Source organism: Leptodactylus fuscus, chromosome 4, assembly GCF_031893055.1.
Source record: "Leptodactylus fuscus isolate aLepFus1 chromosome 4, aLepFus1.hap2, whole genome shotgun sequence".
NCBI classification, from domain to species: domain Eukaryota; kingdom Metazoa; phylum Chordata; class Amphibia; order Anura; family Leptodactylidae; genus Leptodactylus; species Leptodactylus fuscus.
This window is the reverse complement of record NC_134268.1, coordinates 127,319,634-127,347,119: the sequence shown is the minus strand read 5'-3', so window position 1 is coordinate 127,347,119 and position 27,486 is coordinate 127,319,634. Positions and strand designations below refer to the sequence as shown.

Here is a 27,486-nt window from a genome sequence, read left to right as displayed (position 1 = left end):
CCCCCAGACACACATGTGATAGACAGATTTCTGTACTCACTATCCATACCCAAACTCACTGAAGAACAATTGTCCCTCCTTTCACATGACCGGGTGCCATCTGTAGAAAACGATCTCTGTGTGTGCCACAGTGCCAAACTGAACTGCTATGTGCATTGGAGTCACTGCATCATAGTTATGCAATGAGGTTTCGAGCAGCCCAATCACTACTGTAATAACCTAAACAAAACATCCGTCCCTGATAGTTTCACCAGTGAATACTATAAGATATTGGCACCTGAAATACTACCACACTTGGTCCGATTTTGGCTCCGATTGCAGGCATGATTGCAGGGAGCTCCGAGGTGCCGGTTGGTATGGCAACCGCTCTGAAGCAGAGCGGCACCATTATAGTTACAGACCCGGCATCCAGACCCCGGGGCGGGTGCCGGGCCGCAGCATCGCCACGCTCATAGCAGGAGTGTAGCGATGCTGTCAATTTCAAACTGCAGAAGTACTTACGGTAAGTCTGGTAGCAGGGCCGGAACGCATATACACGCCAGGTGCGGGCCTGAGCTTATGTGGCCACGTCACCTGGTGTGTGATGGAGTGGGGGCGGCGGGGTCTGTATTCCGGCCCTGCTCGCAGAAGTACCGTAAGTACTTCTGCAGTTTGAAATGAGCAGCATCGCTACGCTCCTGCTATGAGTCTGGCGATGCTGCGTCCCGGCACCCGCCTCGGTGTCTGGATGCCGGGTGTGCAAATATATTACCGTAATGACCCGAGTATAAGCCGAGGCCGACTTTTTCAGCACAAAAACTGTGCTGAAAAACTCAGCTTATACTCGAGTATATACAGTAAAGGTTCATCTCAAATTAGAATATCATCAAAAGTTATGGACTGTTGCTCAGTGATGAAAGGTGTTTTCAGATTAAAGTAAATTTTTCATTTCATTTGGAAGGTCCCAGTGTGTGGAGGAAGAGTGGAGAGGCTGCTGTACACAATCCAAGCTGCTTGAGGTCTAGTGTGAAGTTTACATAATCAGTGATGGTTTGGGGAGCCATGTCATCTGCTGGTGCAGGGTCCACTGTGTTTTATCAAGACCAAAGTCAGTGCAGCCGTCTACCAGGAAATTCTAGAGCACTTCATGCTTCCCTTTGCCGACAAGCTTTTTGGAGATGGAATCTTAATTTTCCAAAAGGAAAATTGGCAACTGTGAACACTGCTAAAAGTGCCAATTCCTGGTTTAATGCTTGATTGGCCAGCGAACTCGCCTGACCTTAAAGGGGCTCTATCAGCAAAATTATGCTGATCGAGCCCCACATATGCGTGAATAGCCTTTAAAAAGGCCATTCAGACATTGCTAATATTATATAAAACTACACCCCCCCATTTTAAAATAATACCCTAAAACAAGAATATGAATCATACCTTATTGTGCAAGCTGGGCGTCATCTTTAGCCACGCCTACATCTTCTTTCTCTTTGCAGCGATGTCCTCGGGTCCAGTCCTCCAGTATTTTAAAGGGGGGGGGGGGGTAGTTTAATATAACATTAGCAATATCTGAATGGCCTCTATCAGTATAACTTTAGAGCCCCTTTAACCCCATAGAGAATCTATGAGGTATAGTCAAGAGGAAGAGGAGACACCAGACCCAACAATGCGGGCGAGCAAGGGCAACACGGTGGCTCAGTGGTTAGCATTGCAGCGCTGGAATCCTGGGTTCGAATCCCACCAGGAGCAACATCTGCAAGGAGTTTGTATGTTCTCCCCATGTTTGTGTGGATTTCCTCCCATTCTACAACGACATACTGATAAGAAAGAAAAAAAAAAAAAAAAAAAAAAAAAAAGTACATTGTGATCTTTAGATGGGGCTTACAATCTACATTTAAAAACAAAACAAAGCAGAAGAGCTGAAGGCTGCTATCAAAGCAACCTGGGGTTCCATAACACCTCTGCAGTGCCACAGGCTGATGGCTTCCATGTCATATTGTCGCATTGATGCAGTATTTCATGCAAAAGGATCCCGACCAAGTATTGAGGGCATTTACTGTGATAAATATTTTTTTTTTTACAGTTTGTCTTATAGAATATTCTAATTTTCTGAGATAATGACTTTTTTGGGTTTTCCTTGGCTGTAAGCCATAATCCTCAACATTAACAGTAATAAACACTTGAAAAAGTTCACTCTGTTTGTAAAGACTCAATATAATATATGGCTTTCATTTTATCAATTGAATTACAAAAAAACCCCAACTTCTTCCTGAGATACACTAGTAGTTTTAGGTAAACCATATTTGTTTGCATATACAGTAAATACAGGTACTAAAATGATCAAATTTGTAACAACTCTTCTACTTAAAGCAAGCCATTAAATTGTGTACTATTACACATCTATTGTTTGTACCACAGTCAAACATTTTACAATGCGTCAAACAATGCAATTAGCACATAAGATAGGAAACATGTTAGCCAGAAAAAAATCATGCAATATTTGATATTTTTGTGTTAAAGAAGGAAGACCACAAAAGGCAACAAGCAACCTTAGTGGTTACCTAAAAACCCTCAAATGAACATATTGAACCAATATTTCCCAGGAGCAGTAAACTACATGAAGTATTCCCAAATTTGTCTCTCCTCGCATATAAACAACCACCAAGCTTAAGGAATCTTCAGGTTAGAAGTGTCTGTGTGTCATCAGAGACTTGTACATTTGCATTCAACAGCAACATAATGCAAACTAGGATGATTTTACACAGGTACATAAAGTTTCAGCTGGATAACCCTGTGGGGAAACATTTCTCCGGGCCAGACAAATCCTAAAAGGTTTCTTCATGATTGGCAGGAAAATCTGGGAATTCAAGCTGATAAAATTCAGATCATTACCCCATCAGGCTAATTCTAGGTCATCACAAACTCTGTCTCAAATGCCTCCCTCACTCCCCATACACTTTACCCATACCTTAACTCACAAACATATCACCTCAGGAACTAATCTGCTTTTTTCCAATAAAAGGACATTTTCCATCCATACAAGTTGCTGACAGACAAAATAGTTTTTTCTATTGCAAACCCTTGTGCCTGGAGAGGGGTTTCTGCCCTGCAATTTATGGGATGATACCCAGATTTGCTGGTGCTGCTGCAATAGTTTTTCTTAAAATATAAATAAATAATTATATTTTATACACGCGCACACACACCACAACTTTATAACACAAAAGTATGGGGGCGTTCACACTACGGTCTGTGTCCAAACAGACATGTAGGGTTCTTCTGTCCGCTTAAGAAGTCTGACATCTTCACTTGTGGACAGGGAAGGAAGGGCACGGAGTGCAAAAGAACGCACCCGATGCCCATTTAAATGAATGACAAGTGTCACGGACACAGCTAGTGTCCGCTCCTAATGTCCGTGCCAGATTTTGAGCGGACACTACCTGTCGGACACCGACGGTAGTGTGAACGCCCCTTAACAAATGTTGCATAATTTACTAGTAACATAGGATGTGCTTGTACGTTATTTATGGGAAACAATGATCATCTAGAAGATTCTGTTTTAGCATTATTTATATCCTTCAATATGTTCAGAGTCCCAGACTTCAAAAATCAGTTAAATCATTCAAGAGATGTAAGAAATGTCTGTAAATCTTGCTTTTTCTTTTGTCCTTTTTCTTCTTGACTTAGCAGCATTTTTAATCTTGAAAAATGGAATTTGCCCTTTTTTGAGGACTTTGCTATTGTAGCCGGTGATGATGTAGCAGAGGCACATGACCTGCAAAAATTAGATGTATATTAATGATATACCAAATTATAAAATACAAATCCATTACAGACCATCAAATTAATTAATTCAATACAACATTTAGCTAAATAAAACCGTAATAGCTGTATACAGATTAATTAGCTTAGGAAAAAAATAAATAAAGAAGAATTATTTCTGTATCCAAAGCATCCCCATCTGAGGGAGTGTACAGATTGGTAGACTGAATATTGGAGTGCTGAGATATTTTCCTGTGACGTAGTTCATTTGGACTAGACCATAGGCAAATTAAAAATACTTCAGAAAGAATGATAGATCTGCAACTCGTCTGTATTTTTTCCTAAAATTTAACTTTTAATCCATTTCGTTAAAAATACATAAGAAAGTGCAAAAAAGTCAGAGAAAAAGTGCAAACAAAAAATTTTATAAAAACCGCTGTCTTAGCATATTAGCTGACGCGTTTCAGGACCCTACTGTCCCTTAGTCGTAGCTCTTGTAATGTGCTTGCTGAAACTAATCCTTTTAAATCGACAAATTAACTCTAATAAGACTACCATAGGACATCTATATGAAAGTTCGTACAAATGCAGATGTGTTCTTGTAAGTAATGTGCATAATGCAAAGAACTAATTTTCTGTTGTGTAAGCTAAATAGGACAAATAGATATTATTAAATTCAGAAATGCATGCAGACATTGCTTTAGCTGACTGTAATGGTCGATATTTACTATGATTTTTAGAGGTTTACTAAGATTACATTGTATGTTTGGGTGTGGCTTGTGTCTTATGGAAAGGCTAAGTGATGCAAATTTTACAGCTTTATAAATATATACCCAGCCTCCTCTAACATTGTGCCAAAAAACAGCAGCCATGGGTTCTTCTTAGCAGCTGTCTAGCACTCTGAAAATGACAATGGTATTGGCCCATAAAGCAGGAGAAGGCTATAAGAAGACAGCAAAGTGTTTTCAAGTTGCCTTGTTCTCAGTTCGATATGTAATAAAGAAATGGCAGTTAGAGAACAGTGAAGTCAAGATAAAGTCTGGAAGACCAAAAAAAATTTCAGAGACTGCTGCTTGTAGGATTGCTAGAGTGGCAAATCGGAACCTCCACTTGACTGCAAAAGACCTTCAGGAAGATTTAGCAAACTCTGGAGTTGTGGCACATTGTTCTACTGTTCAGAGACACCTGCATAAATATGGCCTTCAAGGAAGAGTCATCAGAAGAAAACCTCTGCTGTGTCCTCACCATAAAATTCAGCATCAGAAGTCTGTAAAAGAACATCTAAACAAGCCTGATGCATTTTCGAATCAAGTCCTGTGGACTAACTAGGTTAAAAATAGAACTCTTTGGCCACAATGACCAAAAGATATGTTTGGAGAAAAAAGGGCACAGAATTTCAGGGAAAGAACATCTCTCCAACCATTAAAGAGGACCTTTCACCATTTTGCCCATAGGCAGTTTTATATACTGCCGGAAAGCTGACAGTGCGCTGAGTTCAGCGCACTGTCGGCTTTCCCGATGTGGGCCCAGTGTGAAGAGCTTACGGTCCGGTAACGTAGCTCTTCTATGGTCAGAAGGGCATTTCTGACACTCAGTCAGAGACGTCCTTCTTCACAACACAGCCAATCGCGCTGTACTGTGAGAGCCGGGAGGAACGCCCCCTCCCTCTGCTCGCAGTACTCGTCCATAGACGAGCATTATCATTATCATGCATTGAAGAAGGATCTAATCCGAAACGCGTAGCATTATTCCAGCGACACGCTGAGTCTGCCGATGCAGATACTGCATGTACATGGACAAGAATTTTTATATATGAAGTAATAAAAGTTGGAAGTTTTATCGTATCCGGAGAGTGCTGGAATTTCTTCGTTTTTCTGACTTATATTTATACCTTTTGCTCAATCCACTCCTGCTTTTGGCACAAAAAGACACAGCAAAGTCTGTAGCAAAAAACACAAAGTAGGGTCTCAGCCTAAAAGGGAGTACATTAAAGAACCCATGATGACATAATCACAGGTCTTTGAGCCGTTCTTGATAGGATCACGCTATTGGGTGGGCGAGCTACACACCATTTTGTGGGCAGAGCTATATAGCAGGAAACTGGACAGTGTGAAAGCTGCAGAAAATGGAGTCTCATGGAAGATCAGGAGAGTACAGAACATGCAGGCTGTGTGTGGGCAAGAGAAGTATATCGGGTGTCGAGTTTCTGTGAGTACGATGGAGAATGTGTGGTTTAGCCTCTGATGACGGAGGGGGTAGAACTGTGGCAAATTTCAGCAACATCCGTTCAGCCATCTCTAACACAGAAGCAGCACACACACTCACATAACCAAACCCCTGTACTCAAAATTGCCAGATGAAGCAGAGCTTAGCCAGCGCTGTAGCACAGATCAGTAGGCTCTCCATATGCAAAGATGTACATACAGCACATATGTACATACACATATGCAGCGACGTAGCAGAGCTGAGACATGGGAGCAGGTGGATCAAACTGTGTCAAATTTCTGCCACATCCATTCAGCTGTTTCTAACTTAAGCTGCTCAGACACTGACATAAGAAAACCCCTGTAATCCAAATGGCCAGATGTAGCAGAGCTTAGGCAGCACTGTAACACAGCTCAGTAGGCTCTCCATATGCAGTGGTGTACATACAGTTGGGCATGCTACGCATATGCAGCGATGTAGCGTAACAGAGCCAAGCCGCAGGAGCAGGTAGATCATCCACAACTACAATTGGCTAAATACAAGTGGATCATCGCCAACAATACGCAGACGACGTCGCGGGCAGATGCTAGTACTATATATAACTAACTATATATATATATATATATATATATATAAATTATTCTTTGCCTGCTGAGCATTCTTAGTGTCAGTCCACACACAGTTTTTTGGCAGTGGATTTTGACGCGGAATCCGCCTCCAAATCAGCTGCCAAAAATGTCTCCCATTCAATTCAGTGGGAGCCACCCGCTTCTTATTCCGCTAGCTAATTATATATATATATATATATATATATATATATATATATATATATATATATATAATAACTATATAGATACATAGATAGATGAAAGTCAGAAAATTATGACTCATGTGAAAAAGGTAAAGAAGATTTAAAATGTAGATCATTTTGTGAAATATGAAAAAAAACAAAAAAACTTTTTAAGTCTTCAGTAGGTGATACCTTTTTTAATGGCTAACTCATAATGATGACAGAATATGACGTTTCGAAGCTTCCTCTGAGCTCCTTCTTCAGATATATCTAAAAACACTTTCTAGAGGCTGCATATCTGTCATCATTATGAGTTAGCCATTAAAAAAGGTATCACCTACTGAAGACTTAAAAAGTTTTTTTGTTTTTTTTTCATATTTCATAACCACTGGCTAACACGGTACCAAAACAAACATGATCATTTTGTGGTGACACATTCTTTTCACAAATGCACCAAGTCAATCACCATGCAGCCTTTGATAGATGTAGTACAATTTATGGCCAAGCAGCATCCAGCAGAACACACTTTAAAAGTTTTCCTCAAAGTAAAACTACTATACCATGCTCAAGAAAATTTGTAACATACTGTAAATAGAATTTATAGCTCTTAATAGAAATCAGCTGCAATGTAAACCCAATTGTATAAACAAGGGACAATAAGCACACATGTAAATGTGATACCTGGGTGTCAGTACAGGGCTTCGAGTTTTAGAACTGAGCTTCTCTTCACTGTAAGATAGGTTAATTTTTTGGTTAAATGCACGCTTTCTTAAATTCGGAGATTCAAAATTCCTCTTCATCTGGGGAGTGCCAGGACTGTTTGCAATAATAACTCTGCTTTCACCGGGATACTTCGAAACCATTTTACATGTATTGCATGTAACCACCTATAACAACATGAAGTTAATATTAAAATATATAAATATAAGATAAGATACAGCTGTAAAATACTAATTCACTACAAAGGGAATGATCATATAACAATTATACAAATTAACATGCTGAGCTATTAGAATAAGATTATGCTATGCTAAGGTATTAGAGAAAGGTATTAAATGGTCATACCGAGGCAAAAGCAGCCATTCTTTACAGAAAGACAACCAGATGTCTCCCCAGTATGCAGGACAGACTGTTTTCTGATAACAGCCACTGACTTATATAGCACTATTGATGTAAATCCTGTTCAGTCAATAACAGGATAGCCTGCAATACAGACGTCAGTTCTATTAGTCAATTATGTCCTAAAATACTATGGTCACAGAACAATCATGTTCTACTCCAAAGGGATTTCCACACAAGACTATACAGTATTCTAAATGAAAGTGTCTCCATACTAGTACCACACAGATCTGAAAGTGTTGCTGGAAAAAATATGAACAAAAAAGCCAAACACACACATCTGTTGTAGTGCTCCAGTAACCTCCCAGGGCAATCCTGCTGCTTGGCTGCCGGAAGTCCTTGCCAGCTGTGACGTCCCATATCTCTTCCGCTGATTGGCCTTAATGGTCACATGACCAATGAGGCCAATCAGTGGCCTAAGGAAAGGACTCCAGGAAGTCCCAGGTAGAGACGTCTGTGTCTTTCATTGAGGCTGCTGAATGCCACAGCAGTCACATGCAGAAGAAAACAACATAGCGGCAGGACCAGACCCTGCTGGGAGACACCAGGGAAAGGAGCGTGCGTTTCCCCTCGCTCAGCCCAATTTAAAAAATCCTGGACAACCCCTTTAACAAAAGCAATAAATTGACTAGGATGTTATGCATCAACAGAGGTAATTACCTCTATATTTTTAGAGAATAACTGTTTTTGTTGTTGGCAGAAAGGGGTCAGAGTAAATATTTCATATAACCACATACCATACCCCAAAACCCAACTTATAGCTGATGGTCCATCCATGGAGGCATTTGTTTCAGAAGGATACATAAAGATGCAGTTTGTCCCAGCTGCTCAATTCTTTCCTCTACTGCATCTTATATAAATAAAGTGACTCCAAAGAGCATCAGACTCATCTCTGAGGTTCCTGGCTCCTGTGCAGTTCTTCACTGGCATGTTTTTTTTTTAAAGGGTGTCTACATCATCTCCTAACCATATTAAACTAGCCACTACCATGTTACACAGCATATAACAAATGCATGAATAATAATAATAATAAATGTCACTTTTGTAGATATGGAGAAAAATAATTTTGAAGTCTTACACAAATGTGGCTGGAGCGATGCTGCTATTCCGTTTGTCCGAAAATGCCCGGTCTACTAATAGTTTTCCTGTACAGTGAACGTCAAAACCAGTGCCAAACCGACGGGTTTTTTTCCACCGGTTTGCCTCTGATTTATATAAAAGGTGATCTAAGCAATAGACATTCCCCAAAATGGTATAACTAAAAAGTACATCTGGCCCCGCAAAAAAATGCTCTATGCGTCCCCGTACAGCTGCAGGGTCACCTGTCAATGTGGCCTTGCAGCTGTTGCAAAACTACAACTCCCATATATTATTTTACCATTTTTGACTTGAATTTTTTTTCCCTATTTTCCTCCTCTAAAACCTAGGTGCATCTTATAGTCCGAAAATAAACTAAACTAAACCCTTCTGACTTATCAGAAGAAATGGTGAAGACTATTAACCTATTATGAATTATAATGGCTGGCTCAGAAAGAGAAAAAAAAAAAAAAAACAACCTTTTCCCTCAAGCTCAATATGCCCTTGAAATCTGTATGCTGCAACAAAAGGCAATCCCACTGTGGCAGATAAATGAAAATTGATCTATTAATTTACAAGTTACATAAAGGCATGGTATGTGCGTAAATGCTAAACAACAAGCAACATGTTTTACTCTGAAAGTCAAGTCAGTATTATCGACTACAAACACACGCAGACAAAATCTGTTAAAGTCAGACAAAATATGACAGATTTATTGAAACACCATACAGGACATCACTTGCCTTCAAAAGATGGTTATATGAAAACCAATACATACATATTTATCATAGCAAGAGATTTTTCAAGAATTATCACTATAGGAGGAGGTTAAACAGGAAAAAAAAAACAATATACACACAAACACACACACACAAAGAGGGGCACGTTTCAGAATATTTTTCAGTACCAAATCCTATTTTGGCAGGGTTTTTCCCCTTTCGGGTCATTCCGTGTCAAGTGAACTAATGATTTTTACCTCTATATTTTTAATTCTTTTAAGATTTTGTTGTTATTTGGTAATAGTGTGTCAGAGAATACAAAATGAGGGGAAAAAAACCAAAAACAATATATTTTTTTAATTTTTTAATTGATTTTCAAAGTTCTGAAAAATTGCGAATTTCTGTGTTGCCTGCCTTTACATTTCACCTCATAACTCAAGCTAGAAAAAAGAGAGAAACAAAATAAACACCATTCTACTCAGAACTGTAGGGCTTTCGCCAGATATCTCAAGAGTATCTTTTTTAATATTTTACCCATGCAAACGCAAAAATTTTAAAACGCATTTCTGAAAAAAAGTGTAATTTAAAAATTTCCAAAAATGCACATGTGCCTGCTATACTCCTAGCCACATCTGTACCAAAATTCAAGTTGGGATCACGATAGGATCATATTTTAAAATATAACTATTACAGTGTCAATTCAAAAATCTTGAATTCAGATCTGCTCAGCCTGTGGTCTAAAAATGTGGGGTCTATATTTACCAAATAATCCAGGATCTTTAGATATTACTTTTATTATTTTATTATGTTACAGCTTAAGGGGCATTCACACTACCATTGTTGCCTGCTCAGCAGTGTCCATGATTATTGTCTGTACAAGATTTTAGCAACGGACACTAGTTGGTCCGCTTGCAATTTCCATTCATTTCAATGGGATTTTATCTTGTGTCCTTTAGTGTCCGTTTACAACCATGTCCATTTTTTCAAACGGACAATAAAACCCTACATGCAGGACTTTTCTGGCTGTTCGAAAAAACGGACAGTAAGTGTCAGTTTTTGTTTGTTTTTTACCATTGAGGTCTATAGTCAACGGACATATAACGGACAGTAATTGAAAGACATCAGTTACTGTCCGTTATGATAGGTGTACGTTTTTGGAGGGGGTTTAACAGACACCAACGGTAGTGTGAACCCTACATTAGAAGCAGGAGAGCACAGAGGAGAAAGCTTTGTTAGGGATAGACTGTGAATGCAGGGCAGATGACAGGCCAGCAACTCTGTCAGTCATGTGAACTATCTGTCCACCGCAGAGTTGGAAAGCAAGACAGAGCTTCAGAGCTTTCATGTCCTGACTACGAAGAGGAGGAGAGTTTGTTAAAACATCGGTTACAGGAAGGAGAATCCATCAAAGGGACTTAGCAATACCACACTTTCATTCCATGTAGTGAAACAAATAAAAACAAGGACTTTTTCTTTAAGCAATGACAGTGAAGTCCATGAAATGGTAGAAGGCGGCACAAGATTGGCAAGGATGACATAACTAGTTCTGTGACCTGTGAATATGATCGGCGCTGATGGCTGCTACTGCGCATGCCGGCCGGCCGCCATTTTTGGGAAGCCGATCTTGCAGGTCAATGCAAGAGTGGCCTCCCAAAAATGGCCGTCGGCCGGTATTCGCACTCGGCTTTGCTGGTGTCTCACTGGCAGAGCCAACTGCTCAGGCGTCAGAGGTGACGCAGGAGGAAGACGACAGAGAAGGAGAGGATCCAGCCGAAAATAGAGGCGTCACAGGATCGTGTTCTCGAGCAGCAGTGGGGAGACCCCCATCGCATTTTCAGCGCTAGGGCCTGCCCCATCGCTGCCAGAGAACTAATTTGCATACCGGTAAAAACCGGTATTTCTAAGAAACGGCGCGAATGAGCTCACATCTAAAGGTAAGAGACGAATAGCCTTTGTAAAAGGCTGTACGAAAAAGTCCTAAAAGCACCCCCAAAATAACGATCAATATAAAAGGTCCCAAAACCTAGACGGTTCCTAAATCAGTCCCCTAAACAAAGAAGAAGGTGGTGAGCTGCAATCATTACCACTCTGCTCTTTTTTTCCTCGTGACTCCAATGCCTGCTGTGACATAAGCTCCTGGCACCTGGAGCAGAGGAGTGCGTAATGAATGCAGCTCACCGCTCCAAAGAGTGCAGGTAACTGCAATATTGCCCTCTATCAGTGCTCATCATGTTGTTTGAAGTAAGGTTGGAGCTGTGGCCATATGTAGTCGTACACCCTGTGTGTGTGTGTGCACACACACCTTTCCGTACATTAGAGAAGAGAGTGGTTATCAGCCACAGTGCGTACCACCTGCAGTACATGAATCACTGACCTAGGGGACTTGAGCCCTAGGGGGTATAATCAAAAGTACAATGAGTTGCAACACAACTGTATTACAGCACATATCTTAAAGTTCATTCACTTCTGTTACCAGAATTATAGAAGTGACCTGTTCCATCACCTTATCTAGAATTACAGGAGGGGAGATGCGACTTACTGTTCCCTGGATGGGATCTATCATATCAAAGCCGCCCACCAGTTTGTGGAAGAATACAGGAAGTGAGACACACACAGCAGGCAAAGTTGGGAAGATGGGAGATGGGAAAACCTCTAATTTATTCCATAACTAGCTGGTACCCGCGACTTCGTCTGCGGTGATTGTAGAAGTGGGTATATACAGGTGCGGGTAAGGTTTTCGTAGTGTGTATAAGGTATGGGATATGAAATGTAAGTTTGTATCTTGTTTTTGCTGTAATTCTGAGAATACGTGAGACTTTTGTGTTGAAGCTAATTTGTATTTGAGCTGCTATACGGTGTTGTGAGAAACTTTACATAGTGACTTTGGGACAGAAGTATTTGAAGTTAACCCTTTCCCGCCGATGGCATTTTTTGATTTTCGTTTTTGACTCCCCTCCTTCTAAACCCCATAACTTTTTTATTTCTCCGCTCCCAGAGCCATAAGAGGTCTTAATTTTTCCTGGGACAAATTTTTCTTCATGATGCCGCCATTATTTATTCTATATAATGTACTGGGAAGCAGGGAAAAAATTCAGAATGGGGTGGATTTGAAGAAAAAATGCATTTCTGCAACTTTCTTACGGGCTTTGGTTTTACGGCGTTCACTGTGCAACCAAAATGACATGTCCCTTGTATTCTGTGTTTCGTTACGATTCCGGGGATACCAAATTTATATGGTTTTATTTACATTTTGACCCCTTAAAAAAAATCCAAAACTGTGTTAAAAAATTATTTTTTGAAAAGTCGCCATATTCCGACAAGCGTAACTTTTTTATACTTGCGTGTACGGGGATGTATAGGGCGTCTTTTATTGCGGGAATGGGTGTACTTTGTAGTTCTACCATTTTTGGGAAATGTTATTGCTTTGATCACTTTTTATTCAAATTTTTAGCAGAATCAAAACAGTGAAAAAATGGCAGTTTGGCACTTTTGACCATTTTTCCCGCTACGGCGTTTACCGAACAGGAAAAATATTTGTATAACTTTGTAGAGCGGGCGATTTAGGACGCGCGGATACCTAACATGTATGTATTTCACAGTTTTTAACTACTTTTATATGTGTTCTAGGGAAAGGGGGGTGATTTGAATTTTTAATACTTTTTATATTTTTTTTTACTTTTTTTAAACTTTTTTTTTTTGCATTTATTAGACCGCCTAGGGGTATTGACATGGGTGGGCGGTGTCGCGGATTGTCAGAGTGGTGGGGGCAAACATGGCTGCTCCGGAGCGTTAAAGAGCGCCTCCTAGAGAATCGTTAAGGTGAGGGGCAAAGTGGTAAAGTCTATGTATATGAGATTGTGTGGGGTTAGGGGCGAGGCTGTAGAGGGCAATATGAATTTTGTGGCTTGCTATGGTCCAAAGTGTGTGAGATTGCAGAGATGGTGGTGTGAGTTTGGGTTTTGTGGGGGTCCTGGCACAAACGTATGTGCGCTATTGTGACGAAAAGTAGCCTATTGTTTAATCGAGTGTAATAACTATGTTTGTGGAAAATTTCAGCCAAATCGGTGGAGCGGTTTTTGTGTGATTGACCGTCAAACATCCGAACATCCAAAGGGTCCTGGGAAAAACGTATGTGCGCTATTGTGACGAAAAGTAGCCTATTGCGCAATCGAGTGTAGGGACTATGTTTGTGGAAAATTTCAGCCAAATCGGGGTCCAAAGTGTGTGAGATTGCAGAGATAGTGGTGTGAGTTTGGGTTTTGTGGGGGTCCTGGGAAAAACGTATGTGCGCTATTGTGACAAAAAGTAGCCTATTGTTTAATCGGGTGTATTAACTATGTTTGTGGAAAATTTCAGCCAAATTGGAGGAGCGGTTTTTCCGTGATTGAGGAACAAACATCCGAACATGCAAACATCCAAACACACAAACCCACAAACTTTCACATTTATAATATTAATAGGATTCGGCAATCCCTCCAATTTCCAGCCTGTAGAAAACTTCATGGAAATCTTTAAAAACATATTTTCAAAGTGTTTTGATTTTTTCTTTAAATTTTCCATCTCACTATTTTTTAACCCCTTCCCGCCGATGGCACTTTTTGACTTCCTAACCAAGCTCGATTTTTCAAAACTGTCATGAGTCACTTTATGTGGCAATAACTTTGGAACGCTTTAACTTACCAAAGTGATTTTTAGATTGTATTTTTCGTAACACATTATACTTCATATTAGTAGTAAATTTTGTTTGATATGTTTTGTGTTTAATTATGAAAAAATAGGAAATGTAAATTTTGAAAAATATCTGATACCAGATCTCTGCTTTGTCGGCATCAAACTTTAGTCACCCTTTTATTTTTTACGGACATTAGAAGGTTTACAAGTGAAACAACAATATTCAAAATTTTCAAAAAATTTCCCAAACCCATTTTTTAAAGGGACTAATCCAGTTATGAAGGGGTTTTGAAAGACCCTTTTATTAAACCCCCCCATAAATCACCCCATTTTCAAAACTGCACCCCTTAAATAAGCCAAAGCAACATATACCTAGTATTTTAACCCTATAAGTGCTTAACAGAAATTAATACAAAATGGAGGTGAAATTTTCAAATTTGATTTTATTTTACTAACATTTTCGTTTAGCCCTAGAATTTGCACATTCACAAGGGGTTAAAGGAGAAAACGCATCCCACAATTTGTTATGCAAGTTCTCCCGACTACCATAGTACCCCACTTGTGGGTGTAAACTAATATATGGACGCACAGCGAGACGCAGAAGGGAAGACGCGCCAAGGAGCCTTTACAGGGCAGATCTGGCTGTGATCAGTTTCAGGCGCCATGTCGCATTTACAAAGCCCTTGAGGAGTCAAAACAGTGGAAACCTCTAAAAAGTGACCCAATTTTGAAAACCGCACCCCTCAAAGAATTTATCAAGTGATGTAGTGAGCATTAGTAACCCCGAAGTGAATATATAAGCTGTGCGGAGTAAATTGGGTACACCAAATCCCATTCTATTTTCCCACTAGCTTCTATGACATGGATGGGGAAGAGGGACATTCTGGGGGGGGGTCAGCGCTGGTGTATTCTCTCTCATAAGCTCTAAATATGGGGGGTCCCCTGAAAACGCTCGCACAGCTTATACATTTCCTTCTAGTCGCAGCCACTTATGTCCTAATGAATTGGCGACTTTTGGGGTTTTTGTCTTCACATTGTACAAGCTAGATTTTTTTTTTTTTCTGGCAATGTGGCCATATGAGGGCTTGGTGTTTGCGGTATTAGATGTACTTTTCAATGCCACCATTTTGGGGTGCCTGTAACTTATTGACTACATTTTATTAACTTTTTCTGGGTGGGATGTAAAAGGAAAACATCAATTCTGGGATTGCTTTTTAGCATTTTTTCCCCGTGCAGGGTACAGCATAAGTAACATGTTACCTTTATTCTGCGGGTCGGTACGGTTACAGCGATACCTCATTTATATGATTTTTTAATGCGTTGCTATTTGTGCAGAATAAAATTGAATTTAGGGAAAAAAAGCAATTATTTTTGCATCGCCATCTTCTGAAAGGCATAACATTTTTATTTTTTGGTAGACAGAGCTGGTTGAGGGCTTATTTTTTGCGGGATGACCTCTGCTTTTTATTGGTACCATTTTGGTTTTCATCTGACCATTTTTACTTTTTATTGAACATTTTGTAAGGGAAAGGTGGTGAATCATTATTTTGTGCGGTTTTCTACGGTTTTTTTTTTTAATGACATTCGCCGTTCGGGTTAAATAATGTTTTAATTTTATTTTTCAGGTTATTACGGACGCGGTGATACCAAATATGTAATGTTTCTTTCCATTATTCCTTATTTTACATAATAAAACATTTTATATGGGGAAAAAGGGATTTTGGGGGCTTTATTTCTCATTTATTTTAAACTTATTTAATTTTTTTTATTTTTACTTTTTTATAACCTTTTTTTTCTGTCCCCATGGGGGATTGAAGCAGTGATCTGCTTATCACTGCTTCAAACTAGATATACGCTACAATACACGTGTAAGTGTATTGCAGAACACAGGAAGCTCTCAGCCCCATGTAGATGCACAGGGCTGACAGCTTCCTTTTGGGCAGGATCAACCAGGTGCGTGGAGGGGGTAAGTGATGGGGCAGACCCGGGGTCACTGATCAGACCCCAGGCTGCCCCCTACGAACACCGGCCCCCCCCGCAACCGTTGCGGGGGGTGCCGATCGGCACCATAGTATACCGAAACCCCTGAGATGTCGGCGGTCATGTTGACCGCCGGCATCTCAGGGATTAACACCCGCGATCGGACCCGGTTCTGACCGCGGGTGTTACAGGGCATTGTCAGCCGTAACATACGGCTGACACCCGCAGGGAATGATGCGCACACAGGTTCTGTGTGCGCACCATGCAGCCGCTGTACTAGTACGGCGGTTTGCGGGAAGTCCTTCCCGGCAGCGCCGTACTATTACGGCAGATGTCAGGAAGGGGTTAAACAAAAAAAACCTCAATGAGGCAGCTCCAGTCTATTGTTGCGCATGGCCATGAAAATGTTGTGAAGCATGCTGCTGTTAACAGAACAGATGAGAACCTCAGGCAAGATGAAAGTCTCCATATAAAAAAATATTCTCAATCGGAAAAACAGATTAGAAAGAGTGATATGATTCCCAATCTGATTTTAATTACAAAAAATAAAAAATAAAAATTATGTACCACAGCATTATAGACACAAAAAAAAGAAAGTTACATTGTGCTGTGGTCAATAAGTAATTGGCACATGAACTCTAGCGCAGACAAATGAAGTGTTGCCATTGTCAATTGGGGTGCCACTGTTAATTTCCTGACACGCTGATTGATAAAAAAAAAAAAAGGCCCCCATACACAGAGGGGTTGTGCATTAGCAAAATGAGGGGGTGCTTAATATTATTGCACTCCTCTTCACCATACCTCGAACTAAGTTTTATGACGAAGAATTTGTCATTATGAGTTTCTTTTGAGTTATGTCCTATATATCTTTTTAAAACAAATTCATAAAGATTTATTGTTTTCATACGTTCGCACTTTTTGGCAACTAACAGATTCTGGAGTAATTTCTTTAAGGCTAAGTACCCATGTGGCGTCCCACAGCAAAGAAGCGCTGCAGGAAAAACTGCGGTGGCTAGGCATCACGGTTCTTAAAGCAGCACTCCTCTGCCGACTTTCTGCTACAAGTATACCTACAGGGAAACCGGCAGGTAGAATTGACAACTGCAATTTCCAAAACCACAACTTTTTTGAAAACTGCTGCGTTTCCACAAAGTGTATTTTACTTCAAAGTGGAGATGGGACTCTCTAGAATCCAATCTGCCTTGCTGTGACTGTAATATGCCATTCTTTTTATTGTGGCGTTAACACCACATTGGGCCCAGGCCTAAATGGGTCAGGAGTCATCCTCTCCAATTAAAGGCTGAAGAGGAAATCAAACTTCAAATATAAAAAAAAAAAAAAAAAAAAAAAAAAAAAAGTGACCCCGCTGAATGGCAATACAGATACCTTTACACTTACATGCAGTTACAGATTTTATGCTCGTTTCTTACCAGATAACTTCTAGACAGTTTGAACTTGCTAAGTAGCTTTGTTTGCTTCAAATTAAGTCTGTGGCATTTGGCCTCTTTCTTGAGCAGATATTCAATATGTGGTGTAATTTTCATTTTGGGTTTGAGTCGAACTTTGTGATTATCGGGCAAACGGATTTCAAAACAAAATGGACAAATTCCTTTTTCATTACTTTGCTCCCCTGCAACAAACAGTACAAAGCATTAGAATGTAATATTACTGGAGTTGTTTAAACAAATTAAAAAAAACAACAAAATTAATTCTAACAGGGCTTGCAAAAGGCACTGACCAAAATGTTTCTAACTTTATAAGCCGTCATTCTTTAGAAATGTACTCAGCTTGTCACAATGTTCAGAGTGTTTTCAACTTACCTTGAGATGACTGGCCATGTACTATACAACTAAAGGTCTACCCTTTTACTACATATATATACTGACCCAAATATACTATATTCAATCATAATTTCAATGTCTTTTCAAAAAGCAGTTCTGATCCCTGGGTGAAAATGAATACAGTCTTAAGATTAGTACTGTTGTGGTTTGCTACAATGTGCTGCTTTCTGAGAGGGTCACCATATTATTAGGGAAAGGAAAATTAATCTTTATAGACTCCATCAGCTGTATTCTGTTAGAGACAAGAGTAAGATGTGTAAAAGTGATAAAAGCGTATGGTACCAGAAGTAAACATCATTAACAGATGGGCAAGAATGCATGCGATACAAGGGTGGAAAACAGATTGGTAGAGATTCAATTCACACAAAGAAGAGAATGAGATCTCCCTGTTAATAAGAGTGCTAGGTTAGCTCAGAATTTTGGATAAATGCCTATATACCCATTACATTAGTAGCTCTTTCTATTCAGTAGCTGCACTTTAACAAGTACAAAATACTTTATTATACAAAGTTTATGAAAAGTATACCTTTACCTGTTTACAACAAACTTACTTTTGGGTGAGGAATGAAGCGACCTAAATAGAAGAAGAGAAAAAAAAAAAAAAAAAAAAAGAAAAAAAAAAAAGGATAACTTAGGAATGTCCACAGATATACAGCTGCATAAAGCCTATAAATAGAATGTACACATTATAATAAAAGTGGAGAACATTTAATTTAACTTTTTCAGATTCACTTAAATGGATATACTCAAAGACAGGGCTGTGGAGGCCAAAACAATGATGCCCACCGTGACTCCTGATCTGATCTTCATAAATGGCTGACAGATTGATGGAAAGATACAATAAAGCATCTCTAGATCACAAAATAAGTCATTGACTGAATTCCAATAAACTTAGAGCTAGTTCACAAAGGGGCAATGAGGCAGATTTTGACAGCGGATTTCGCCTCAAAATCTGCCTCCATATAATGGTGGTCTATGGAGACCACTAGCTTTCGTTTGTCTGCTAGCAGACAAAAGAAGCGACATGAACTTTCTTCAGGCGGATTACGCCTGAGGAAAGCAATAGAAGTGAATGGGAGGCAAAAAACACGTCACTTTTTTTTGGAAAAAAAAAATGTCGCTTTTTTTTTGCGTTTTTTTTTCTTACAGTCCATTCACTTTTAGGGGAGGGGAAAACCGCCTGGCGTTTTCTGAAGCAGTTTTTACCAAGTGTTTCGCTACTTGTGGCCTCCCCCTGGGCACCCCCCGTGGCGAGATCGGGGGTGCCCTGATGAATTTTATGTAGCACGGGGTCTGGTTAGTGATCCCGGGCTGCTAGGACACCCGCTTACCTGGTTGATCCTGCTGTGATGCCGGAAGTGTGTCTAAGCGTCTGCATAGACACACTTCCTCTATAGTCTGCAATACAATTGCAGAGACTGTATCAAGACTGGAAACAGACTTCACTTTGCATGAACACAACTATGAAAGAAATTCCAATAGCAACAACACACTTAGCCAAACATCCACAGAACTCCCCAGCATAAATGGAGACACAATAGAAGAAGCCATTCACAAACTTTTCCAGGAAAATGCAAATCTGAAAGAAAAGATAGCAGCCTATCACCAGGAGTACACAAAACTGTGGGATAATATGACACTCTGCCGCCAGGAAATTGCAGATTTGAAGAAAGAGTTAACAGACCTGAAACCACAGACACAACACTGCACACAAGAGAAAAGATATAAAGAAGAGGGGGAGGAAAACAACATAACAGACTCTGATCAAGGGATCAACAAATTAGAAGAGTCTGACACAACACCAGAAAGATTAGAACTGTCCAACACCCCAGAAACAGAGACAGGGCAAACCCAAACAACAAAAAACTCAAACCCTGATATAGTCCTGATCACAGACTCCAATGGCAAGTACATTAATACAAGGAAGCTATTCCCATGGCAGAGTCAAGAAAATCCACGGCCCAACCATTGAGAAAGCAACCAATATCATCAGCAAGCCCTTCTTCACCTCCCCCAAGCACATCGTCATACACACAGGCACAGAAGGTCTCCCTGACCAGCACCAACAGATAGCGGGACAACTGGTCCAACTAGCAGAGAAAGCAAAACAACAGTTCCCAGACTGTAAAATCATCCTGTCATCTCTGCTCCCACGAAAAGACATCTCTGAAGATATCATAAGGGAGTGATTAATACAGAACTGATAACCAAAATCAGATCAACATCAGGCATCACCCTGGCACAACACTCCTCCATAGACAAGTGTCACCTATATAATAACAAACACCTCAATAAACATGGAGTCAGCCTATTAGCGAAGGAATTCAAAGACTTAGTGCTCAAGAGACCCCAGGCCTAGACACCAAACAAGACAAAGACTCATAGAGAAGACACCCGACAGGAAGAAACCAGAAATACCATACCCCCACCAACATACAAGACAAAACCCCCCAAAGAGGAAAACACCACGCACCCCAAAGCCAGCCAGAGAAACTCAGAGCACCAAAATGGAGGTGAGAAAGATGGTGAGGCTCAGGCTTATCAACATGGCGGCACAACTGGATGAAGCGCCCACCAACATAGGGCTACCAACCACGAACACAGCCCGTGCTCTGCAGGACAGCTCATTACAAGGTTTACCCACCAAAGATGATACCACTAACTATCAGTAGTTTGAACATACAAGGGCTGAACGCCTCAGCCTTTGGATCTAAACCAAAAGATCCAGGCTTCATAGACAGAATAAAAAATATAGACATCCAAATCCTCCTAGAGACATGGACCCGGGCAGAAGAGCAGTCCCTAACGAAAAAGGGCTACATAGAATTCTCCGTGCCCGCCCAGAAAAATAAGACCATCAAACAAGGCCGACACTCAGGAGGCATACTAATATGGTTTAAGGAGGAGCTCAAAAAACACGTAAAAGCTACCAAACGTGGAACCAACCACATATCGATAAAAATAAGCAGCTCCATCCTCAGCGGCCAACAGGACATCTATCTGTGCAGTATACGTCCCTCCACCAGGGTCCCCCTACCACGACCCCTACGAGGCCCTACAAAGGGAAGCTGCCCAATTCCAACCCAAAGGCAGAGTATTAATATGCGGAGACCTCAACACAAGGACAGGCACAGAGACAGACTACCTGCCCCTCGATGACAACCCACATACGCACGGTAGTGAGATCCACCACCCAGAACCCACACAGACAAGAAGAAACGGCCAAGACAGAATTGTCAACAAGAGCGAGAGACAACTGCTGAACATGTGCCGAAGCCTAAGTCTATACATAATGAATGGACATATCAGAGGCAACTCCATAGGACGCTTCACACTAAACTCCCAAGTGAGCCACAGCGTGGTGGACTATGCCATTACAGACCAAACCAATAAACAGTCCCACAAATGGTTCGACAGCGACTGCAGAGCATTATGCCGTTCCCCAAGAACAGCCTCCAACAAAAAAACACAGGGACCCCAACAACAAGGAGGCGAGGGAAGCCTATGACAATCTACGCAAGCGATACAAAGGCACCCTCAGAGAGGAGAAACAGAGGTACCTGTCCCACAATATAGAGCAACTAGAGGACTCCCTGAAAGACAGCTCATTCTGGGAGACCTGGCACCATATGGGCACAAAGCCCAAGAAAAACTCCCTCCACATCAAAAACGGCAATATCTGGCTCAACTACTTCAGCGGTCTCTACAAAAACATCCCTAAAGAAGACCTAACCCCAGAACAGCAACAGATAACCAAACTGAGGGATATGGAGAAAGTCATCAAAGACTTCCAGAACCCTCTGGACTCACCAATCACCATAAAAGATATATAAGAAAGAATCGCCCTGATGAAAGCCAAAAAGACCAGTGGCCCTGATGGCATCCTACCAGAGATGATCAAATACAGCTCTCCTGCAATACACGCGGCACTGGCAAAACTACTCACCCTCGTCCTCAATACAGGACATTTCCCACAAGACTGGAACAAAGGCCTCATAACCCCCATCTACAAGAATGGAGACCAATACGACCCCAACAACTACAGAGGGATCTGCATCAGCAGCACGCTGGGAGAACTGTTCAACAGCATCATCAATAACAGAATCCTCACAAAACACGGGGTCCTCAGCAAGAGCCAAGCAGGGTTCATGCCAAACCACCACACCACAGACCATATCTACACCCTGCACAGCCTCATCAAGACCCAAATCCACAACACCAGAAGAGGCAAGATATTCGCCTGTTTCATGGACTTTAAGAAGGCGTTCAACTCAGTATGGCACCCAGGCCTGCTCTTAAAACTCCTAGAGAGTGGAATAGGAGGAAGAAAGTATCACGTCATCAAGAGCTCCTACACCGGAAACCAATGCAGTGTGAAGGTGAATGGGAAAAGGACAGCATACTTCCAACAGGCCCGAGGGGTTAGTCAAGGCTGTAGCCTGAGCCCAACGCTCTTCAACATCTACATCAATGAACTGGCTACAGCCCTAGAGGCATCACCAACCCCAGGCCTCACCCTGAACAATCGGGAGGTGAAGCTCCTGCTATACGCCGACCACCTACTCCTGTCCCCCACCGAGAAAGACCTCCAAGACAGCCTGTCAGTGCTAGAAAAATTCAGCACCACATGGGCCCTACCCATCAACCACAAGAAGACCAAAGTCATGGTATTTCAGAAGAAGGGTCACAACAAAGCCCCAACCCACAATTCACACTGAATAGCTCCACACTGGAGAAAAACAACAGCTACACCTACCTGGGGCTGGAGCTCAGCCAATCAGGAAGCTTCAAAACAGCAATAGAAACCCTGAACGCAAAAGCCTGCAGAACCTTCTACTCCATCAGAAGAAAAACTGTACCACCTCAAACCACCGGTGAGGGTCTGGCTGAAGATATTTAACGCAGTCATCGCCCCGATCCTCCTCTATGGCAGTGAGGTTTGGGGCCCAGCCACCTACCGAGACCAGCCAAAATGTCCACTAGCCCAACAGAGACCTTCCACCTGGAGTTCTGCAAATACCTGCTCCATGTCCATCGCAGCACCTCCAACATGGCCTGCAGGGCAGAGCTAGGCAGACTCCCCCTATGGCTCACCATACAGAAGAGGGCGCTAGCATTCCAGGCGCACATTCAGGGGAGCAACGCCGACTCCTACCACCACAAAGCATGGCTAAGCCACAGAGACCTGAGCAAACCCGACACCCCCCAACCAAACAGCAACCAACCACCAAACCAAAAACACCAACAGATGATGACCAAGGCTCAAATAAAGGTGACCACAGAGGCAAACAGAGAGGTACACTGAAGAATGGAGAAACAAAATAAATAACTCCAAGAAACTCACTGTGTACCAATCCCTACAAAGAGACTACACCATGGCCACCTACCTGGAGAGAATACGCCACCCCAAACACAGACAGACCCTGAGCCGGTACAGTCTGAGCGCCCACAACCTAGAGATCGAAACAGACCGACGTACAAGCCACGGGAGAACAGACTGTTCCAGCACCGCAACTAAGGGGCCCTAGAAGACGAGACCCACTTCCTGCTACACTGCACCAAATACTCAGCTGTGAGGGCCATCTACTACCATAGACTCTCTAGCCACATCCCAGACTTCACATCTGCAGACGAGAAGAGGAAACTCTACATCCTACTGGGAAAGGAGGGGCCACTGTGGAGATCGCTGCCCAATACATGTCCAGCTGTCACCAAACAAGAGGAAGATGAGACGCATGGACTATCAAACCCCCCCCCCCCCATCACCTGTTTACCCCATACCCACACGCCCCAAACAAGAACGACGAGACCTTAAGGACACTCAAACCCCCAACCCACAGACCTCATACCCACCCCCCTCCACCACCCCCAACCCCCCCCTTTTTTTTGCTTTGGCAACACCAAATGTTTTATTCTTTGGTAATGGTAATAAAGCTCATTTGTTGTTGTCATTGTTCTCTTACCACCACCAAGCCTGGCTGAGCCACAGAGCCCTGAGCAAAACTGACACCCCCCAACCAAGCATCAGCCAAGCCAAAACCCCCAGAATGCCCTGAACAAGGCTCAAATAAAAGGAGTAATTGAGAGAGACAAAGAGTGGTACATCAAGGAATGGAGAAGCGCAATAAATAACTCCAAGAAACTCACCGTGTACCAGTCATTGCAAAGAGACTACACCATGGCCACCTACCTGGAGAGAATACGCCACCCCAAACACAGACAGACCCTGAGCCGGTACAGACTGAGCACCCACAGCCTGGAGATGGAGACAGGGTGACACAGGCAAACGTACAAGCCACGGGAGAACAGACTGTGCCAGCACTGTGACCAGGGGGCCCTAGAAGATGAGGCCCATTTCCTGCTACACTGCACCAAATACTCAGCTGTGAGGGCCGTCTACTACCAAAGACTCTCTGCCCACATCCCAGACTTCATATCTGCAGATGAGAAGAGGAAACTCTACATCCTACTGGGAGAAGAGGAGTCCAATGTGGAAATTGCTGCCCAATATGTGTCCAACTGTCACCAAATAAGAGGAAGATGAGACTCCTCGGACTGTTATACCCCAAACCACCCACCCCACACCCCCTTTACTAGCTTTGGCAACGCCAAATATCTATTCAGACGTGCCAATAAAGCTTGTTGGATTCTCTACAGCCTATCCTTCCTATGTATACATTAGTGTATACTCTATACCCTATGTGCACGTGTATACATATGTACACGCTACACCCCATGTATACATAAGTGTATAACCTACACCCTATGTATATATGTGTATACATATGTATACACTACACGCCATGTATACATAAGTGTATGTATACAAGAATCAAACAAGCCTTATTGGCACGTCTGTATAGATATTTGGCATTGTGAAAGCTAGTAGAGTGGGCGGGGTGGTGGGTGATTTCAGATATAACAGTCTGTGGGGTCTCATCTTCCTCTCTCTCTCTGTGTGTGTGTGTGTGTGTGTGTGTGTGTGTGTGTGTGTGTGTGTGTGTGGTCTCATCTTCCTCTCTCTATGTGTGTGTGTGTGTGTACTCTATTATGTACATATGTATACTCTGCACCCTATGTATACATCTCTATATGTAAACTGTACACCCTATGCATAAATATGTATACTCTACCCCCTATGTATACATAAGTGTATGCATATGTATACTCTACCCCCTATGTGTACATGGCTCCTCACTCGTGTACGGTCACAAGGCTCTCACACGTGGAGGCCTTCCAGCGTCCAGCCAAACCAATCAGAAGCGCGGAACTCCCCGGTAACATAGTGGCCATTACTCACATGAGGTGACGGGACAGCCCGGGACATACATCTCTCGTGGCAATAGCCGCTCGTCTAAGAAACTTCTCTGTCATGGTGTTTCTGCCGAAACGCTCGTGTCCAGAACGGAGTAGCTAGGTAGGTGTGATGTCGAAGGAAGGGGCAGAGCCTCCGTGAGGGTGGGCGGGGTCTTTTGTATTACAGCGCTGTTCTGTGCTGGACTAGAGGAGTTCAGGTGGTGCTGGAGGTAATGTATGAGTCTGGTAGGCACAGTGCGGGGTCCTGTGTGTGGAGCAGCGTCATTGGAAAGGAGAGGAGTGATTGTTTTACACGAGACTGCATCATGGAAGGGCGGTGGAGAGAGAAGGGAAGTTTTTAAATGGGACTGTATGTTGAAGCAGGGTAGAGGCTAGAATTAGTAAGATTAGACTTGCCATCACTTCTGGTACTACTGGGGGGAGGGGCGGAGCAGAGTTTGGGCTGAGCAGAGTTGTCCTTGGGGGTGTCTCCCTGTGGTTTGAGGGGAGCAAGGGGAACGACTGAGGTGCTGCCTGTATGATGCTAGGGAACTTGGGGATGTAGCCTGTGTATGAGAGGAACTAGGGGGTATGTGGTGCTACCTGTATGTGGGTCCAGGGGAGGATGCTCCTGTGTAAAAGTGACAAGGTTCACCAGGGTGTGGTGAGAATGGATAGGGGCTTGCAGCATTTTGCCTGGTGGCCAAGGAGGGGAAATGGCACAGGAGGCTACCTGGTCGGAGGCATGGGCTGCCTCATGATTGAGGTAGGGGGCTTGTGTAAGAAGGGGCATTCAGTTCATAGTTGCCTAGCCCTCCACTAGTGGGTGAGGGGTAAGTAGGCATGGGAGGGTGGCAAGAAGGGACTAGTGGCCTTACTAGTGCAGGGACTACTTGACAAGGCATGATTGTATATGAGGGCTGTTTTTGTGTGGGATGAGATGCATTTTGAAATGACACCATTTTTATTTTTTTTGTGGATGAAAAATAAACTCCATCAATTCTAGCATTGCGTTTTACCTTTTAAATTTTTTGTCATGCAACGTAAAGCGTAAGTAACATGTTACCTTTATTCTGCAGGTTGGTACAATTACAGCAATACCTTACTTATAATGTTTTTTTTATGTGTTACTAATTTTGCCAAATAAAAACCCATTTGAGGACCTACCGTATTTTTCGGACTATAAGACGCACTGGACTATAAGACGCACCTAGGTTTTAGAGGAGGAAAATAGGGAAAAAAAATTTTGAAGCAAAAACTGGTAAAATATTTAATATATGGGAGTTGTAGTTTTGCAACAGCTGCAAGGCCACATTGACAGGTGACCCTGCAGCTGTACGGGGATGCATAGAGCGTTTTTTTTGCGGGGCCAGCTGTACTTTTTAGTTATACCATTTTGGGGGATATCTATTGCTTAGATCACCTTGTATTGAAAAAAAAGAGGAGGTGATTTAGAACTTTTATTTATTTCATATTTTTAAAGCTTTTTTTTTTTTTACTATTTTATTCCCCCCGGGGGCTTGAACCTGCAGTCACTTGATCGCAAGTCCCATAGACGGCAATACAATTGTATTGCCGTCTATGGGACATTCTGTGTATTAGTATTACGGCTGGTCATAGACCCAGCCGCAATACTAATATATAGCCGTGACAGGCCCGGGAGCTTCATTAGACTCCCGGCTGTCACCCGAACAGGTCGGCTCCTGCGATATCGCCGCGCAGGAGCCGGCCTGCAACTTTACAGGTACGGGGCCGGTGGGGACCGGCCCCGGGGGAGAAGGGGCCGCTGATACTGACCCGGCATCCGCTGTACTAGAGAGGCGGATGCCGGGGAGGGATAGACGCCGGGGCCTGAGACATCGCTGCGATCCTCTCCCCTGCATGAAGCCAGCGGCGGGGGCACGGAGGAGCCCCTGCCGCTGCTGGCTTCATGCGGGGCAGAGGAGCGCAGCGATGTCGCAGGCCCCGGCACCTGTAATGGCGTCTATCACTTACCGGCTTCCGCCTCTCTATTACAGCGGATGCCAGGCGCCACCTTCAGACTATAAGACGC

The 27,486-nt window shown here is 42.4% G+C and overlaps 1 protein-coding gene across 2 annotated transcripts; it reads right to left on the bottom strand.

Annotated features, from left to right (window-relative positions):
* Positions 1 to 679: 679 nt before the first annotated feature.
* RMP24 (ribonuclease MRP subunit p24) lies at positions 680 to 25,562 on the bottom strand. 2 transcript variants are annotated; one of them, XM_075270988.1, is made up of 5 exons: positions 25,438 to 25,562; positions 18,689 to 18,711; positions 17,727 to 17,926; positions 7,412 to 7,617; positions 680 to 3,748 (listed from the first exon to the last, which is right to left on the bottom strand). In XM_075270988.1, exons 1-5 carry the CDS (start codon positions 25,509 to 25,511, stop codon positions 3,592 to 3,594), a joined length of 660 nt encoding a protein of 219 aa, XP_075127089.1. In that variant the 5' UTR covers positions 25,512 to 25,562; the 3' UTR covers positions 680 to 3,591. The 2 variants fall into 2 exon arrangements, with proteins under 2 accessions (XP_075127089.1, XP_075127090.1); XM_075270989.1 differs by lacking the exon at positions 18,689 to 18,711.
* Between the last annotated feature and the right edge of the window lie 1,924 nt (positions 25,563 to 27,486).

Excerpts from the sequence above, each read along its gene's own strand:
- RMP24 (XM_075270988.1), bottom strand. The coding sequence starts at position 25,511 with ATGACAGAGAAGTTTCTTAGACGAGCGGCTATTGCCACGAGAGATGTA. Across the intron at positions 18,712-25,437 it reads GGGCTGTCCCGTCACCTCAT|GTCGCTTCATTCCTCACCCA; the intron begins GTGAGTAATGGC and ends TCTTCTATTTAG. Across the intron at positions 3,749-7,411 it reads AGCCCTGTACTGACACCCAG|GTCATGTGCCTCTGCTACAT; the intron begins GTATCACATTTA and ends TAATTTTTGCAG.